The 18,832-nt window shown below is 36.7% G+C and overlaps 1 protein-coding gene across 2 annotated transcripts in view; it reads right to left on the bottom strand.

Moving 5' to 3' along the window:
* The window catches only part of LOC118205151 (solute carrier family 12 member 7-like), a 430,643-nt gene that overhangs the window by 140,791 nt on the left and 271,020 nt on the right, over positions 1-18,832 (bottom strand). For both annotated transcript variants that reach the window (XM_085822721.1, XM_085822719.1), the window contains 2 exons: positions 9,444-9,664; positions 1,374-1,535 (listed from right to left, as the gene is read on the bottom strand). In XM_085822721.1, coding sequence (XP_085678847.1) covers positions 1,374-1,535; positions 9,444-9,664 — 383 coding nt within the window. The remainder of the gene's footprint in view (positions 1-1,373; positions 1,536-9,443; positions 9,665-18,832) is intronic.

Here is an 18,832-nt window from a genome sequence, read left to right as displayed (position 1 = left end):
ACAGACCCGTGCACAGCTTTTCGAAGAGCTTGCGGAGGAGCTTCGCGTAAGCAAAACTTGAATCGCATAGGAAAGTCAAAGACGCTCGATAAGTGGGTGCTTTACGAATTGAAGCGAAAATAAAAAAAATCGCCGTTTTGAAATATCGTCTACTCTTCTTCTCCACAACAAAAACGACCCTTTTCTTGATTGAATTGTTACATGCGATGAAAAGTAGATTCTCTATAAGAACCGGCGACATTCGGCTGAGTGGTTGGACCGCTGTCAGACACCACAACACTTTCCAAAGCCAAATTTGCTCCAAAAGAAAATTGTGGTGACTGGTGGTCTGCGGCCGGTCTCATTCACCACGGCTTCCTAAATCTGTACGAAACGATTATGGCAGATAAGTACTGACGGCAAATCGACTAAACGCACCAAAAATTGCAACGCATGTGCAACAGAAACGCACTGGTGAACAGAAAGAGGCCAGTTCTTCTTCACGACAATGCTCGGCTGCACGTCGTGCAACTGACCCTACAGAAATTGAACGAATTGGGATACGAGACTCTCTATATTCGCCTGACCTCTCGTCGACCGATTACCACTTTTTCCAACAAACTGGATAACATTTTGCAGAAGAAATGCTTCAGAAATCAAGACGAGATGACTTGAAGTTTATAATTTATGAATGTTTTCGTTTAATTTTATCTAGTTAATGTTTTCCGGGCAGTTATTATTATTTTTTTTTTAGTTTTGTCTCTTGCATGTGGCAATCGAAAGATGTGGAATGTTTAAAGTTTTGTCGTTTAGTGTGTTGAATTACACGACATAGTAGCTTGTATATTTTAGTGAGTTTATGATGTTGCCGTTGTTAGTGAATTTGAATATGTTTACTTGGTTGACAATTTTGGAGTCAGAGGAAAGTGTTATACAATTTATTATCCATTATACTATTTTATCAAGAATTAAGTATCTAGGACTATGTTTTTACTTGTAAAGCTGATGGACTTTGTTTTACTCATCTAGTATTTTATCGTCTCATTTTATTATTTTGTTTACATAAAATAACGGCGTTTCACTATTGCAAAACTTAAAAGTTACTATTCTGTTTACGCTTAAAAACCACGTCTTAGTGCTCTCATTGCCGCCAAAAAAATTCGCCAAATTTTGAAGGCCAAAATAATTTGGGGCAAACTTACCCGCTTATGGAAGATTAGCCAATGTAATTAATATTGAACCTTTCAAAAGCATACTATATTACAATCTTTTCCTCACATGCTGAAAGACCAATCTTGCAGAGCGCAAAAGAAATTTGTTATAAAAACAGCTGTATGACAACAAGAATATACAGAGTAGGTACTATGTAGAAGAAAAAGTAAATGTTAATTTACCTGTACATGAAGGAAAAAATATGCCTACTAAAAGAGTGAAAGAAGTTGATATATCAACGAGAAGTGCTTTCAGGGTGTTCTGCCCTCGTGGCTGGTAATGCTCAGGGTCATCGCTTTCAGTAATCAGGTCACCTTTATCGCGAAATCGCGTAGCTATATTTTCTGCAAAGAAAGAACATTTCATAAATATCATTTTGTCATCATAACGCCATCATTTATGAGGTAACACTAGCAGAAGGCAAAAAGTATACTGAGTTTAAAAAAAAAAAAATATATATCTTCCGTTCTACTGGGCCGATTGACGAAATTCAACTTGCATTTTTCATATCTCGAAAGCGCAACTTACCATATGTATTAGATTTATATATACCATTGTTCTAATATAGGTAAAATCGGACTTTTTCTGAAATGGCATGCCAATGTTTTTTCCATATTTCGATTCTACCACTCAAATCCTGCCAAACTGCCAAGTTTTGTAAAAATCGCCACGAGTAGTTTTTAAAAAATTAGTTCTCAGAATTTTAGCTCCTTAATGTTAATTGAGTTTAGTTATATTTATTAATATCTCTCTTTTTTATTAAACTTACTTGATTCTTCCTTTCACATTTCGAAATTTAGGTTCATTCCAAATAAAATTCGACCACTTTTTATGATTTAATTTTAAAATTTGTATTTTTAAATAATTTTATAAATTTTTTGAAAAAAAAACCTTTTTTAATTATAACCTATAAAATTTTACCATCATCGTAAAGTAGACGCATTAAGCATACCTGCAAAAATCAGAGTTTTTTAATTCAAAATTTCCTAGGATCACGTGAATTTACATACTGGCTCGTTTTGAAATTTGACATATTCGTTTTAACCAAAAATAACGCCAAATGTGTTTTACGCACTTTGTTAAAATTGTTTGAAATAATGAACGATGACTTTTTTCCAATTGTTTACAATGGAAAAGAGGCTGCTATAAATTAAGAAGTTCGCCAAGTGAATTATTCTTGGGTTAAACTGAAAAACATGCTCCAAGATAAATTTTAAAATTTCTCCGTAAATTTCGCACCAAATTTAACAAAATTTAATATTTATTCATAATTTGAGAAGCAGAATCGAAATATGGAAAAAAATCGAAATGTCATTTCAGAAAAATTACGATTTTGTGTCAAAATACCTATCTTAGGACAAAGTTGTATATAAATTTAATATGTATCCTAAATCGCGCTTGTGCCTAAATATCTTCGTGGCAAACTAGAAGGATAAGAGTTCCATCAACAACGAAGTACCGGAAAGGTAGATTTCGTTCTGGCAGATCATATTATTATTTCTAAAATTTATTTCGCATTTAGTCCCTCGTGAATTACGAAAATATGCCAGTGAAACGTTCCTAAACACGATGATATGCAGCCCACTCGATGTTGGTCTTTTGCTTAGAGAATATACGTTGAATTTTGCTAATAGCGGGATTTATTCACAAGTACGTGAGTTTTTATGCCTCCTTTTTCTTTTCCTTTTTTATTCTTTCCTTTAAGCTAATGAATGTAAATTGATCTATTCATTTGAAATGAAACCACGGTAAAGCTGGATTTAAGACAGATTATAAATACAAGGTTTTTATGCATCAGTTACATATGTCATTATACGATATTTAGGTTTCTACAAATTTCATGATTTATGATTAATGAATGATTTTGATATTGAATGTTATATTATGATGTCCTAATTTACAAGGTGTGACACACACAAAGAGAGAGAAACTGGTCCAATAAATCATTGTGCTTACAGAATCAGTTCTCCGTGACATTATTACCTTCAGAGTAGTTCCCTTCAGCATTCACACAATTCTACATTCCGTGCTGCCATTGTAGGTAACAGTTCTGGAACAAGGTTTTTAGAACGCCATTCAGGAGATTTTCCGTTTTTGACTGAACACCTTCAGCTGAGGTAAAATGGATTCCCTTTAAGTAAGATTTAGGAAATAAAAAAGTCGCATGGCTCCAAATCAGGTGAATATGGAGGATGCCCCATCACAGACAGATAGGGCCGTGTGAGCGGCTGCATTATCCGGGGCAACAGCCATCCATCATTCGACAACAGGTGGCCTTTTTTTCCTTAATTGTTTCACGAAGTCTTTTTAGTACTTCAATGAAGTCATGGTGTCTGACCATTGGGAATCCATTCAGTCATGATGAAGTGGGCGCCCAGCACGTTCAGCATCTTTCTTACTTTTCCTTCTTCCTGAAAACCGCTTATGCCATTCAAACACACGTGCATGTGACAACGTTTCATCTCCATAAGCCTCCGTTAACATTTGAAATGTTTCGTTTCCTTTGCAACTGATTTCTTAAGTTTCATGAGAAACTTGACTTAATTCGCTGTTCGTTTTTTATATTAGACATTTTTCCGGCAGAATGCAGTTTCACGTGTTAACTTAATGACGCAGTGCTCCCCACTGGCGTGGTCGGTTAAGTCGAGACTGGCCGCATGTATAGAGGAGGAGTGTGGCATGACGTCACCAAAACAGTTGTTGCCAATTCCACTTTGTTTTCAAGCTACACAGTTTCGTTTTTTTGTGTCTCATCTTGTATATCTTCAAGACCAGTTTTCCAACTATTTTTACCAGGAGTTTTAAGGCTATTATATACACTCGTTCCCTTGTAAGAATTGGAGGCTCCCTTCATCCCACCTGGACACGAGTGTCCTCATAGCTCAGAAGAAGGGGTCCGGTCTCTCCATAAACGAGAGCAGTCAGCAACTTGATCGATTCCAAACAACAACAAAAAAAAAAAAAAAATTAAAAATAAATATGTGTGTGTGTGTATGATTATGGCAAAGCCTCGAGGGCTATCTGCCTAAGGGGAGGGATGCCTTCGTGGAGGACTTTCTAAGGGAAACTGGCTCGTATACACGTTACACATGGGGAAAACCACGAAAACGCCCATGCAGCCAGCCCGTTCGCGGGATTCGAACCTCGGACCGAACTACCAGTGTTCAGCGACTTTACCGCTCGGCCGCTGGTGGGCACTAATTAAAAATAAGTAAGCACATCTAACACAAAATTTCAAACAAAAACCGCAAACTCCAAATCACAACATAGAACACCACAGATATCTAAATGGTACTTACATTAAAATCGGTAATTTAATAAATCTGTCAAATGGGGGCTGTTAAACTACAATCAACCCCAAAATGCCTAGCATCACCATCAACCTAACAACTATTACATAGTTTATTTTCCTGTAGATTAAATCGGTTGAAATAGAACGGAAACCTAGCACGTCCACTTAAAACCTCATTAACGTGTATATTGTTCATACATTTCAGCTTACTCGTGATTTTAATTAGCTCCATAAATCCTTTGCTTTTAGGTGAGGAGAACCACTGAGTTTTCAATTTGCTAAACGTAAAACTCTTTCATTCTTCTAATAGCAATTTTCTTCGAACCTGTTACTTCAATATCCATTGCACTGACATTTGAGACCACCTGCTTGGGCAGGCTGTCGGTTCTCTCATTATCAATAAAGTCTACATGGGCTTTTAACACAATGTAGCTTAATAATATTTAAATATGAACTCAGAGCTTCTAAATAACTTTAATTTCGACAATTAAAGGATTGAAATTGTTCTCTTATCAGAACTCACTAGTTCTCCTATCAGAACTTCAAACAAGAATCATGTAATGGGGCAGAAGCACAATGCAAAAACATTTTGAAAGTTTGGCAAAACACATGTATTGTGGCTATCAGTCTAGGAGAAGATTGCATGGAAGGATTAAAGTAATGGCCAAATGCAGACAGCTCCAAAACAACTCTATTACCATATGTACAAACGTTTACAATCTTTCAATATAATATTCTGCTATGTCTACAATTTCTACCAAGTTACTAGAAAGCGTCGTATAGCATCAACACGTCCATTTCTGTTGATGCCCTGCAGGGACTACATCGAAGCATAGATAACCTCCTTTATTGCGCAATGGATCCTTCACAGCTGCTATTCCATTTTGGCGAAGATAGCATTTTCACACAGATTCCTACTGAATAAATATGGCAGGTTGTCCATACCTTTGATCCCCGTCGCCACTGGGGATCCGTAACAGCCCTCTCATTATGAAGCCGCGTATTGTAAGGAAGGAGGATCTTATTCTTCACCTGAGTCATTATTTGCATCCAGCACTCAGAAGAAAGTGGTAATGTACCTTAGTGACAGATCTCCTCCGCTTCTTTCACCATATTCCGAGTCAAAATGCAGGGCTGTCATTATGACGCCGCGCACTGTAATGGAAGAGGATCTTATTCGTCACCTGAGACATTATTTGCATGTAGCACTCAGGAGAAAGTGGTAACATACTTTGGTGACAGACCCCATCCTTTTCTTTCACCATACACCGAGTCAAAATGCAGGGCTGTCATTCTGACGCAGCGCACTGTAACGGAGGAGGATCTTATTCGTCACCTGAGACATCATTTGCATCCAGCACTCAGGAGAATGTGGTAACATACCTTGGTTACAGATCCCATCCTCTTTTTTCACCATATACCGAGTCAAAATGCAGGACTGTCATTATGACTCTGACTACTCAGAAGAATTCCTGAGAAGTACTGGCTAGGATCTGTACTTAGGTTGTCTCAACTACGGGGGTATATAATCAGTCTTCACAGGACTAGAACCTCCATTCATTCGGTGCATGGTTCAGGCTTGGCAAGGACCGTATTGATACTGTTTTGTCCGACCCTTGCCTGTGGGCTCTTTACATCATTTGTTATTGTGTTTGTCTTTGGGTGTTTGGTCTCGATCGGTCCCCTGAAGGGGACGCCATTAGTTAGTATGGACCACTCTCTTGAATCTCGTTGCTTCCGGGGGCACAGGTTTCTTCGTTTAATACTAGTTACAGCTTTTTTGTTCCCATGCTCTGTAAAGCCCAAGGGGGACCGCGGAGGCTGCACTCCCCTTGGACAGTCTCTGGAGTACGGATGCAACTGCCTGTGCGGCAAATTTATCAGATCCAGGTCAGGGATTCGTCGCTGGTGTTTTGCCTGCTGGATGCAAATGGCGTTGTGCATTATCTGGAAATGCACTATAACGCTGCGGTATAATAAGGCGGGGGCTGTCACGGATCTCCTGCAATGATAGCGATGGTAATTATTAGAAGATCCGTTATACTCATCCGATATATATCTGTATCTTTTCGCCATACTGAAAGCACTATTGCGAAGGTTCCATTCCAGTAGTACATAGAAGGCTATCCGTGTTTTACGGAGGTCAGCGTGAGGCGTCAACAGAAATAAACACTCTGATACAGGGTGTCCAGCAATGATGTAGCTGATTCCAAAATTAAAAATCTCGAAAACGAAGATCGATAGAGGGTAAAATAAGCGGTATATTTACTGTGAGAGCTGTAAGATTATTATACAGAAGTTTTGAAATAATACTTGCGAAAGCTGCCAACAGATTTCACTGTACACTGACGTCTTTCAAAGCTTTAGTTATACGTATTACGATTACAGCGCCATTGCCAGCTTGTGTAACTATTATTTTGAAACTTCTACATAAAATTCTTACGGCTTTCACAATAAACATATCGCTTGTTGTATTCCTCGATCAATTTTTGTTTTTGAGATATTTAATTTTGAAATCAAAGACTCCTTTACTGGATCCTGTAGTTTGACGTTTTCCAATAATTTGGTTGAAGGGGGCAGACATAGCAGCGATTATATTACGGAACTGTAAGTGGTTTTATCTATGGCAATGCAATCTTTTTAAGAACTATCCATGCATTACTATTGTTTTTTATTCAGCCCTAGTAAATGAACTAACTTCTTGTTTTTGTGCTAAACATTATATAAACCATTATCTAGAAAAAATGTAAAGTCTTAGGTGCAGAGGGCCAAGCGTTTAGGACCCATAAAGTATCATTAAAATGTGTATTGATGGAAATATTCCTGAAACGACATCTTTATTTCATGTATGTTCATGCATTGTCTGCTTCTGAAGTACCTGGTGGTAAAGTCCTGCAAAACGAACTGGTACCTGAAGGATATAAGGGAAAGATCCAGCCACTGGATATTCAGTTCTTTCAGACGCTATACATCTTTTCTTTGTTACATAACGGATACAATCATTATCCAGACACAGGAGCACATCTGGCATTGTGATAGTTTTCGGGCCCTGCAGTCCTTTTCCCTATATCAGTTCAGCACTCCTCATTTCAAGAACTTGATTAAGTATGCTTTTTATAAGGGCGGACTCTTAGACGACGAACCTGGAATGTGGATTCCACCAATGTATTGCTGCTTCGATTCATTGACAAATGATGAGTGTGCAAAGTTTAAAGCTATCGCTTTTGTAAAATGTGCCCATTGTGAACTGTCGTTCTGCCCGTCTCACTGTTTATTTGATGAATTTCACATTAATTGTCTCCATTTTCAACATCCCAGCGTATATTGTTTCTTTTCCAGCAGTTGTTTCTTCCTTTATATTGAGATCTACACCTTCTTACTATATTATTACTAAACTCAGTGGCGTAACAGCCCTAATGGGACCAGGTCTGCAGTGCACGAAATCTGCTTTCTTGACCATGGGCCCCAGGGTGCATATGCCTTGAACAAGTGGTCAGCTTGTCGCAGGACTCCCAGTGTTTAGTCCCCAAGCGAACTTGGTACTCATTTTATCGACCCAAGTAATGGAAATCAAGGGATGAAAGGCTAAGTGGACCTTGCCCAGCCAGTGAATCAAACTCCGGACCTGTGGTGCCACCGGGCCTTTACTATATTATTAGTTCATATAAATACGTGAAACGAGCATTTTTAGAGACTTCTAGTTCATGTTTCGAACACTTTACTGATACTTTGTGGGTCCTATAGCTCCTAAACGCTTGTCCCTCTGCCCCTAAGACTTTAGAGTTTTCTACTTGTGACATAAGCTTTCGGAAAATATATGGGTTTATGGCGAACCAGTATCAAAAGAGAGAAACTTTACATGCCAGTGAAATAATTAATCCTAACCACATGAAAACACCTTTTACTTAAGGATATGATTTCGAACTGACCTAAAAAACGTAAATTGATGAGTGACGTAAGCGCTTCTAGCGCTCTAATTTGATGAAATCAAGGCTACACAACTAAAATCAAGGTTCAATCAGAGGGTCTAGGTCTTTTCGCCGTCGCCATTTCACCGTGGCCGATTCGCAGTCAAGATATATTTTCTTCACATGAGTCTATTATATCTTGCCGTATTATGCTCGTATTAAATTTATTTAGTTTAATAATTCCGTTTACCTCTTGCATACTTAATAAAAGGTTGCTTGTAATATATATAGTTGTTTACAAGTATCAGATATAAAGAAATTAGACATAGTTAGTTGGAAAATTATGTCAGTGTCAAAGAGAACTGGGTCTAAACCTCCGACATAACAGAAGTTACATTATCGATTTTAAAGTTATGCAAGGGACAATATTTACATGATTCGTCAAAATGTCTTCAAACATTGATCGGCTAGTTCAGAGACGTCACTCCTACAAGCAGGAAATTCACATTTTTATGAAATCTGAACGGGAAACGGAATTACTTTGGAATCTTGTCAGCATATTACTTTCTTAAAATTAGTATGTCATGTGTAAGGATTTAATTGTATAAAATTTTGCTGGAAAACATCTTATACATTATTTTATATAAAATGTTTACTAAATTAAATTATTAAACTAAATTTACATAATATAATACAGAAAGATATAATACAGTCGTGTAAAGAAAAAATATGTCTCAACAGCGAAACGTCCCGACGGCGAATAGTCCCAATCAGATGTCTTAAAACTTGCATCCGTGTCCTCCTAAAAAAACCCGCAAAATGATCCTAAAGGTTATTAACGATTATATTATTTTTATATTCGTAATGTGAAATAAAAATATTATTTAATTATAGCTTTGTAATTTCACTAGGGATATCCTTTGCGACATTAACGATTAATTATATATTATATTTAATTTTAAAATTCACTTTAAAGGAAATTTTCAACTTCATAATATCTTTTCTCTTTTAATGCATTCCGAAAAGTTTGAGATATCAACAAAAATACTCACCCCAGAAAACACCACTAGAAAGTCCTGGTATAGCTTTTCTAATTTGCACATCATGAGTTTCAAAATAATCGTCGCACACATAAATAGTGTCATTAGCATTGGTGGAGGTAGCATTTCCCATGGCTTTGCAATATATTCCAAATAAAGAACCATTGATATTTTCTTTAGAGCATACAGTATATCCCGTTGAACTCAATATTCTGTCGCCCAGCATGCAAAATCTGAAAAAAAAAAAAAAAAGTATAAGAAAAGGCCGGTCAGAATGTTGCACAAATATTATATCGTACAACTTTCTATTACCTGTTTCTAAATGAGATTAAATAAAACTTTTCTTGTAAAGGAACAGCATGTTTTCCAAAGCTCATAATTACAAAAAATGTCAGTAACATTTAAATTCATGTGCATAATATGCATTTATATGCATGATAGTAACGAAGTTTAAGGGGAAAAAAATGCAAAAACAGTAGCTACCACCTGTATTTGATACAAATGAATACTTTATACAGGAGTTGGAGAGAAAATGTAAAAATTGCAAGTTTTGTTCACGAGTGATGATCTTCAATTTTTATTAGCAATTTTTTTGACAATATCCAGTAGAGTCTAACAATGCCCAGGAGAAATCGTTTGCCCGATTCGTTGAGGTGGCGGGCGATTGGATGGATGGAAATGAGGATGTCACAAGCTGATGCTGCCAGATGTCTCAATGTATATCGTAGTATGGTCCACCAACTGTGGAATCAGTTTGAATCCGAGGATTCTGTGCCTAGAAGACATGTTCTAGGCAGACTTTAGATTTACAACACATGCGGGGAATTGTTATTTAGCTCTTTCTGCAAGAAGGAGGAGCAACATTACTTTGCCTCAGCTCATGGCAGATCATTTAATGGCAGCAGGAACAAGAATCTCAGCTATTACAGTGTGAAGACGCCTGCACAATACAGTTCGTATGCAAAACGACTAATTGTTTGTGTCCGTTTGACCCAAAGACAAAGAGATGCCCGTTTATGTTGGGTAAGAAAACAGTCTCCTGGACCAGTCAACAATGGGAATCTGTTCTCTTCACAGACGAGTCAGGTTCACACTGGACAGTAATTCAGGTCGTCAGCTTATAAGGTATTTCTCCCGCCTTCTTAGCATGCCTTCGTAGTGTGGTGGTCTGCACGCTGGGCGCGTAATCCAGAGGTCAGTGGTTCCATTCCCGGCGAACGCGTTGCTCATTTTTCAATCTCTCTTGCTTCCAATTAACCTAATGTCTCTACAATATATAGTATTATATATAAATAAACACTGATGCATGCATATAAAAGAAAGACTTTAAAATAAATTTTAAATAAATGCAAGAATGTTCCGGTTAAGACTTCTAAGATCAGTGTTGACGCCCTTTTCGGACTGATGGTTACTGGTGCCAACTGTTAAATCGTAGTTGCTCGTTTGACTCTCAGAGAAAATGTGCATGTGTATATAGTGTCTTTGAGGCATGGATACTGACGAACCAAAAGTCTACACGAGAGGTTGTGGTAGCAGACCTTCAGATTTGCCTTCTGGGGATTCGTCTTCGAAACTTTAGATGGGTAAATGTCATACTATGCCCTGTAATTTGCCAAGGCAGGATTAATTCGAGAACTTGATGCAATATGTGTTTTAGCCTAGGAGATTAATCAAAGCGACATAAATTCAGTGTTTCAAAAGCAACTACTTGAATTTCTAAAAAAAACGTAAGTCTAAATTCGGCTCTCTTCGGTGCAGTGATTATAAAGGAATGCATGTTTAATGAAGCAAACAATATTACTTATGCAAAGGAATTATTGTTAAAGAATTCCAGAAATATTAATCTTAGTAAGTTAAGCAAGTTGATGATAATGTAGTATTTATTTTGAAATGAAGAGATGATGATGTCACTAAAATTTTTCTCACCTCCATCAGAATACGGAATATCCATTCCTTTTCAAATGTGGTCTTGATATCATCCTACCAAATGTTACGAAGACCAAATGTTAGAAATGAAGACGTTTAATACAGCAATGTGCAACACTGTTGTGCCTCCCGTTGGACGACAGGCATGTTTGGTATGTTAGACGACAGGTATGTTTGATTGGGTTATATTGCGTTTTTGAATAAACAGCTGAAATGAAAATTCCTCCTTGGATCCACTTTCACGTATACATTCAATTGTTCCACAAGTTCGGATGTGACAATTTCGTTTGATTGTACTATCATACCTCCAAAGAAATGTTATAAGGTATTTCTCCCGCCTTTTTGGCATGCCTTTATGATGTGATGATCTGCAAGCTGGGCACATATTCCAGAGGTCCGTGGTTCGATTCCCCGCGAAAGCGTTGCTCATTTTTCCTCTCTCCTGCTCCGAAATAACCTAATAGCTCTACAGTGGCGCCCTAACTAAAAGGGTGGTGGATGAGGATTCTCCAAACCCAGGATTTGGCAATTGGGTCCCCTAAAACTCCAGTCGCCCTTTAAAAGGGGGGTATATAAGGTAGTTCTCCCGCCTTCTTCGCATGCCTTCGTAGTGTGGTGGTCTGCACGCTGGGGGCGTATTTCCAGAGGTCCTTGGTTCGATTCCTGGCGAAGAGGCTGCTCATTCTTCACTTCTCCTGCTTCGATAAAATACCTAATGTCTCTACAAGCTGATCTGGAGGGAACAACACACTAGATACAACCAATCCCACACTGTGGAAAGACACAGTTACAGAGATTGTGGAATAACGGTTTGGGCTGGGATCTCTCTCGGTGGTCACATTGAACTGCATGTGTTCCATGGAGGAACTTTGATCGGTGCGAAATATCGAGACCAGATCCTTCATCAGTATGTCCGCTCATATGCCGCTGCTATTGGTCCTCGTGCGGACGACAATGCGCGACCGCACCGAGCTCAGGTTGCTGAAGAAGAGGGTCACGGATGGAATGGCCAGCTCAATCCCCAGACCTGAATCCGAGACAGGATTTTTCTGACAAGAGTGCAATTTTTTGTTGTAATTCATGTTTGTGTCGAACTTTGGAAACATTCTATGTAGCATTCATTAAAGAGCTGTTTAGTGAACATGTCGTGAAAATTTTTTGCTTCTAGGTTGCTTCATTCTCAAATTAGACACAGGAAACATGCTGTTCTTTAACTTTTAGAAGTCAGTGTATTTAAGTTAATCAGGTTAAAAAATAATTAAACGCATTATTTCAGGTCAAAAGAAAACTGGAACTGGCTTTTAAGAAAACACTACAATATATATATTTATCATATAACTGATTTTACGGTTTAAATTTAGCGAAATATTTTTAATTATCACAAAAGTTTCAAAACTAAAGTCAGTAAATACTTTTATTGTATAATAGTGAATTCTAGAAGCAGTATGTTCAAATTACGCCTACATTCTTCATCCTGAATGTCTAATAATGCGACTATAAATATTTTCTAAAATATAGATACTACCCATGTTACGTATGTTATTCATGAATTTTGGCATATGTAACACTATTGTTGTTTTCAAATATGTTTGTGTCTTTCTTCTCTCTATATTTCTGTTTCATAAATATATACTCCTAGATGAATTTCTACACAGAAGTTATTATTTTTACTGTTTCTTATACATATGCGTCGCAGCAATAGCTGTTGAAATCTTCAGAGATGTATTATTACCTCAAAATAATTATTCGACAGTATTACAAGTGAAGTTAAGGATTTTTTTTTTTTTTTTTAGAAAAATCTTAAAACGCTGTATAGTCAGACAAGGAAGTTCACAATAATATTCAGTTCAAAAACTCGCGTATTACTAAAATCATACAGAAACTGCTGATTATAGACACTTGTTACAACAATTTCAGTGGACTGTATTTTAAAAATACGAGTACTTTATTTACTTTCAGGACACTTTTTAACTCTAATTCTCTAAAAACTGTTAGAATCCAAATTTTAAAAACAAATAAAAATCTGAAAGGTTTCAGATTTTAATTTACGTCCAAAGGGGCGTTTTTACTAACGTTTCGTGTGTTACCTTTATTTATTAAATATCAAGTTCTACGTACTCAAACTATAAAATCCAGTTCAACAGCAATATAGTAAAATAATTTTAAAATGAGCCTATCTTTAGAATTTCCGATTCAGTCTCGCGCGTTGGAGCAGTGTTGCCAGAAAACTTTCAACTAAAGTAGCAAAAGCAGACTAAAAAAAGTCGCAAAAATCGCAAATGACCCCCGTCAGAGGACACGTTAGTTTTTATGACGTCACAGTTATACATCCTCACATGACCTCTGACGTCATCACAAATTTACCGTCTGCTGCGATTCTGTAAGTTACAGACTGTATTCAATTTTTAGTCTTTTCAATTACGTTATCTTAGCTTTAAGGAAAATTTTAAAACTATATTGCTCATTTTCCATTTTTTAAATATCCATTTCTTTTTTAATTAATTCTCATTTAATTTAGGTTTCTATTTTTAAATTAATTTGTGCATATCCATTCTTAAGAGATTGCTCACGCTTATATTGTTAGACCTTTTTTATTATATTTTAGAGTTGGCAGTTAATTCTTTTAATTCAGTTTTTTTTTACTTAATCGTGAACTTTTTAATTGAGGAATGCTTTTCAGTGAGTTTTCCATTCTGGGGGCTGGATCTGTTTCAGATTTTGATTACTTAAGGAAGCCTTGTTCTGTCACTGTTAAATTCATTTGCGTTGTTATTTAGAAATTTTGCTTTGATTTTTAAGTCATTTCCATTGCTTAGTTCGTAGCAATATATAATCAGAAGTATGAATTTCATTTCTTTCTTTGTTTGGTTAGCCAATACATGGCGCGCAAGCTGCATGTTCTTTGATTCGATTCATTATCACCATAAAACTGGGTGGGGGGAGACAGACTTAAAAATAAATCTCACGGGGGACGAGGGAGGGTGGTGAGAGGTTGAGAAGTGTTTTTTTTCCTTTCCACTTTATTACGAGTACTTCCTTTCTCGTTATACCGACGGTAGGCTGTGCAGCCTTGGAAATTAGATTGCCAGATGCCAACTTCTACTTAAACCTAAATATTTTTTTAATATAACTTATTTTTAATTGATACATTATTTTAACATGAAAGACTTTTACGATATATTAAAAAAACTTTGAAGTCGCAAAACTAGCACGCATAAGAAAATTGTGGATGTCGCAAAAATTACTCAAAATCGCAAATATTAAAATTTTAGTAGCACAAGTTAATCAAAAGTTGAAAATTGGCGAAAAATCGTACGATCTGGCAACACTGCGCTGAAGATTTGTTTTGTTTTTTTTTTTTGTTTTGTTTTTGTTCGTAGAGTGTTGCCATTGCTCGCTTTGAAATCGTTGAGTTTGTTAATCAAATTCGTTGAAGTGTTACAAAGTCTGAAATCGATATTAAAACAAATTTCAAATTAGGGCTTCCACATGCGCATATTCTATGGAAGATTGTGTTATTCAAATTTTGATGGCTCTAGGTACCGTTGTCTCATCACAATGCGCGAAACATACATACATTTATGCAGATTTTTCATTATTTATTTTCTTTAAATATAACTTATCCAACAAAGTCTGCAATTTATTCTACCAATAATGCAACAGACAAAAGCTCCAAATAGCAGAGAATAAATGCCAGATATTACTCATCGCAAAGAAGGGAGGGTCACTGACTAGAAGACCGACCATCTGCATCAACAATAAAAGAAACAAAATTGTCCGCGTCTTGAGATACCTCGGTCTGTACATAGATGAGAAACTGACATGGATGCCGCACATCCTCAATTTAAAGAGGCGTACAGCAATCATCGCACAGCATTTCCGACTGCAATACGGATCCTAATGGGAAATTAATTCGCACATACAAAAAGCATTATATCTCACAGTTGTCGAGAGAAGATGGTTTCATCTGGAGCTTCCCCCTGCAGAGGAGGAAAGTACGGCATCTTACCGCACTACAGAGGCCCTTCCTGCTTTCTATTACCAGAGCCTTCAGGACATCAACCGATGCACTGAACGTTCTGGCAGGAGTAATACCCTTTCACCTTCGGATAGAGGAAGAAACGGTCACGCAACAGGTTAATCAATTAAAACTCTCTCTCACCTATGATGATGTCATATTCTCTCAAGAACAGTTTGAGACTAAGATCCCTCATCTCCAAATCCACCCAGCATTTAAAGGTATTGGAATACACCTCACTAAGAACCCAGATAACGTGGCACCACTTGGCTATGTCTCAATCTACACAGATGGTTTTCGCATACACGGGAAGGTAGGCAGCGCCTTCTGCGTGATCAATGACCAACAACAGCTCTTGTACCAATGGCTAAGACAACTCTGCACCGGACACAGTGTTTTCCAAAGCGAAGCACTCGCTATCTATGAGGCAATACGATATCTCATGAATAATAAAATTCAAAAAGCCTTCATACATACGGATAGCCTATCATCTATGCAGGCAATTGCCAATGTAGAACACACCGCCCCGTTAATTGCAGACATCCAGAAATTTCTAAGAGAAAATGCTCATTGCCAGTATGTAATTAAGTGGATTAAAGCACATATAGGTATATATGGCAATGAGTTAGCAGACAGCCTGAGAAAAGAAGCCGCCACTGGGAGCAATATTACCACAGTACATATCTCATGGCCTACCTCGTACCTGAAAAGGACTATACGTCAAATTGTCTGCAAAAAACTGGCAGCAAGAATGGTCGAATAGCTAATTATGTGTAAATTTGTTCAACTGGCAGAAGAACTTTCTACTTCAAACCAAAGGTAGATTTGCAAAAACTCATTGCCAATCCTCTCTTGGTCCGTTATATATCGAGTCACGGCCCCTTCCCACAGTACTTTCATCGATTTGCAATAACCAGCACTGACGTCTGTATCTGTGGTGAAGAGGGTACAGCAGACCATTACATCACTGCATGTCCCCTTACAGAGGAACATCATATTGCCATTCCAATAACGGATCGTCAGGCCTTCTGCAAATTCTTAGTCAAGCACAAGCCGACAATACATCAAATCACTACTATTATGCCAAAACTTATGACACTTGGCACAGAATTGTGTCAAGCTGCATAAGTAACGTCACGAAATCAAGCTGCATAATATTTCATACATACATATATAAGCTGCATAATATTTCATTCATATTTCATCATGATTGCAACCTACAGCATTGATTATGTAAAATTTTCATATCTAATGACAAGAACTGTATGTATTGTTATGTGTTTAAACTGTTCAACCGTATCATACTTAATTTCGATGTGTGACAGTGGGACAAGTACCAAGACTTTTTTGCATGAAGTTAGCAGGTGACTCTATGTAAATATTATATGTACATTAATCGTATTCATGTTTACAACCCACAGCACAGACTATGTCAAAATAATTCTTAATTAGTAACAAGTACTGTATGCAACATCATGTGTAAATTTGTTCAACTGTATCAAACATAAATCCGCATGACTCTTATGCATGAATTTAGCAGGTAACTTCTATGTAAATATAATATGTACTTAATGGTATTCAAGATTGCATCCCACAGCACTGATTATGTCAAAATTATTCTTATTTAATGACAAGTACTGTATGCATTTTATGTGTAAATTTGCTCAACTGTATCATACTTAAATTCGCATGACTGCTATGTATGAATTTAACAGGTAACCTCTATGTAAATATTCTAAGTACTTTAATGGTATTCATGATTACATCCCACAGCATTGATTATGTCAAAATTATTTAATGACAAGTACTGTATGCATTGTTACGTGTAAATTTGTTCCAACTGTATCATATTTAAATTCGCATGACTGTTATGCATGAATTTAGCAGGTTGGTCTATGTGAATAATTTACGTACATTAATGGACTCATGATTGTATTCCACAGCATTGATTATGTCCAAGTTATTCCTATTTAATGACAAGTACTGTATGCATAATTATGTGTAAATTTGTTCAACTGTATGATACTTAAATTAGCATGACTGTTATGCATGAAATTGGTTACTTCTATGTAAATATTATATGTACAGTAATGGTATTCACAATTGCAAACCACAGCACTGATATGTCCATAGTATTCTTGTTTAATGACAAGCACTGTATGCATTTATGTGTAAATTTGTTCAACCATACCACACTTAATTTAGGTGTGTGTCACTGGGATACATACCATGTCTGTTATGTATGAATTTAGCAGGTAATCACGACAACAACTTAAGACTTAATTCCCTATTGCACACATTTCAATGTAACCATATCATAAATGTCCTAATTTGTATATCAAACTCAAGTATTTTAATGTAAGTCTTGATATGTATTACTAAGCTAGCACAGCGATAAGCCCTTGTATGGCCATGGGCGCTCAGTGCGAGACCCCCCGACGTGGCATGGTCAACTCTAGATAAGAACGGATGTGGTGCTATTTACCGGTTAACCTTAACGGTGGAGGGATGGTGCCCATGTCCTCCGTTACTACTACTACTACTACTACTACACGGCGATGTGGTGACAACGTTTTGAAAACTGATAGTCTTTTAAGGTTTTCGACGCAAAATACCAAAACGAAATTAATCAAAATCAGTCTTCAGGGCAAATTACCCCTTTGAACTATAAATAAAAAGTCATCTGCGATTTCCATGGCAACTGAAATCATTTTCTTTTTCTTGATAGCGCTGCTACAATAGAGCTTATAATCATGTACGGAACCGTTGCTTTGTACGAAAGTTATCAAAAATTTCAATTAATGTAAAAATTGTGTTAAAGATGTACGGTCTACTTTCATAGAAAAGTACCTTTTGGCTTAATTCATTTACAGCGGATTTCAAAATAAAAAGTATAAAGTATAAAGTTTTGTCATACATACATGGAATTTATTTATTTATGGGTAACGAAGAGACTTGTAAGTTATAATAAAAGCATACTTACGATTAGAAGAATATACTCACTGTTGACGTTTTACAACGTGGAAGTAACACTAAATGAAATTTGTAAAATTTAGAAACATATCTTAAATTGAAGGTACGCTTCTAAAATGTAACGCTTTTAAAATGTAACACCCCAATACATCTGTGGTAAATGATAAATCCAACAACGCAGTATGAGATATACGAGAATGAAAAAAAATTAAAAATGCTTACAAAAGATATAAATATACAAAGCTGCTGTAAACCAGGCAATAAAACAGATAACTATATAGATAGGTCGAACGGTTCAGACCAGGCTACCAATGCAGAAAGTACAACAGCTCACGAATAAATGTTCTATTCTATATTTTACCGTTAAATAGCATCATAATTGTAAATTTTGTTTGTTTCACCGCCAATAGTGTGTTGATTGTTGTGAAACGTTTAAAATAAATGAAAATAAAAGGTTCAGAGCAGCACAATATTTAATTCTTCA

Source organism: Stegodyphus dumicola, chromosome 1, assembly GCF_044657685.1.
Source record: "Stegodyphus dumicola isolate Sdum_Otavi_A_Nest chromosome 1, ASM4465768v1".
NCBI lineage: Eukaryota > Metazoa > Arthropoda > Arachnida > Araneae > Eresidae > Stegodyphus > Stegodyphus dumicola.
The sequence above is the reverse complement of the archived record's forward strand: the minus strand, read 5'-3'. Positions and strand labels throughout refer to the sequence as shown.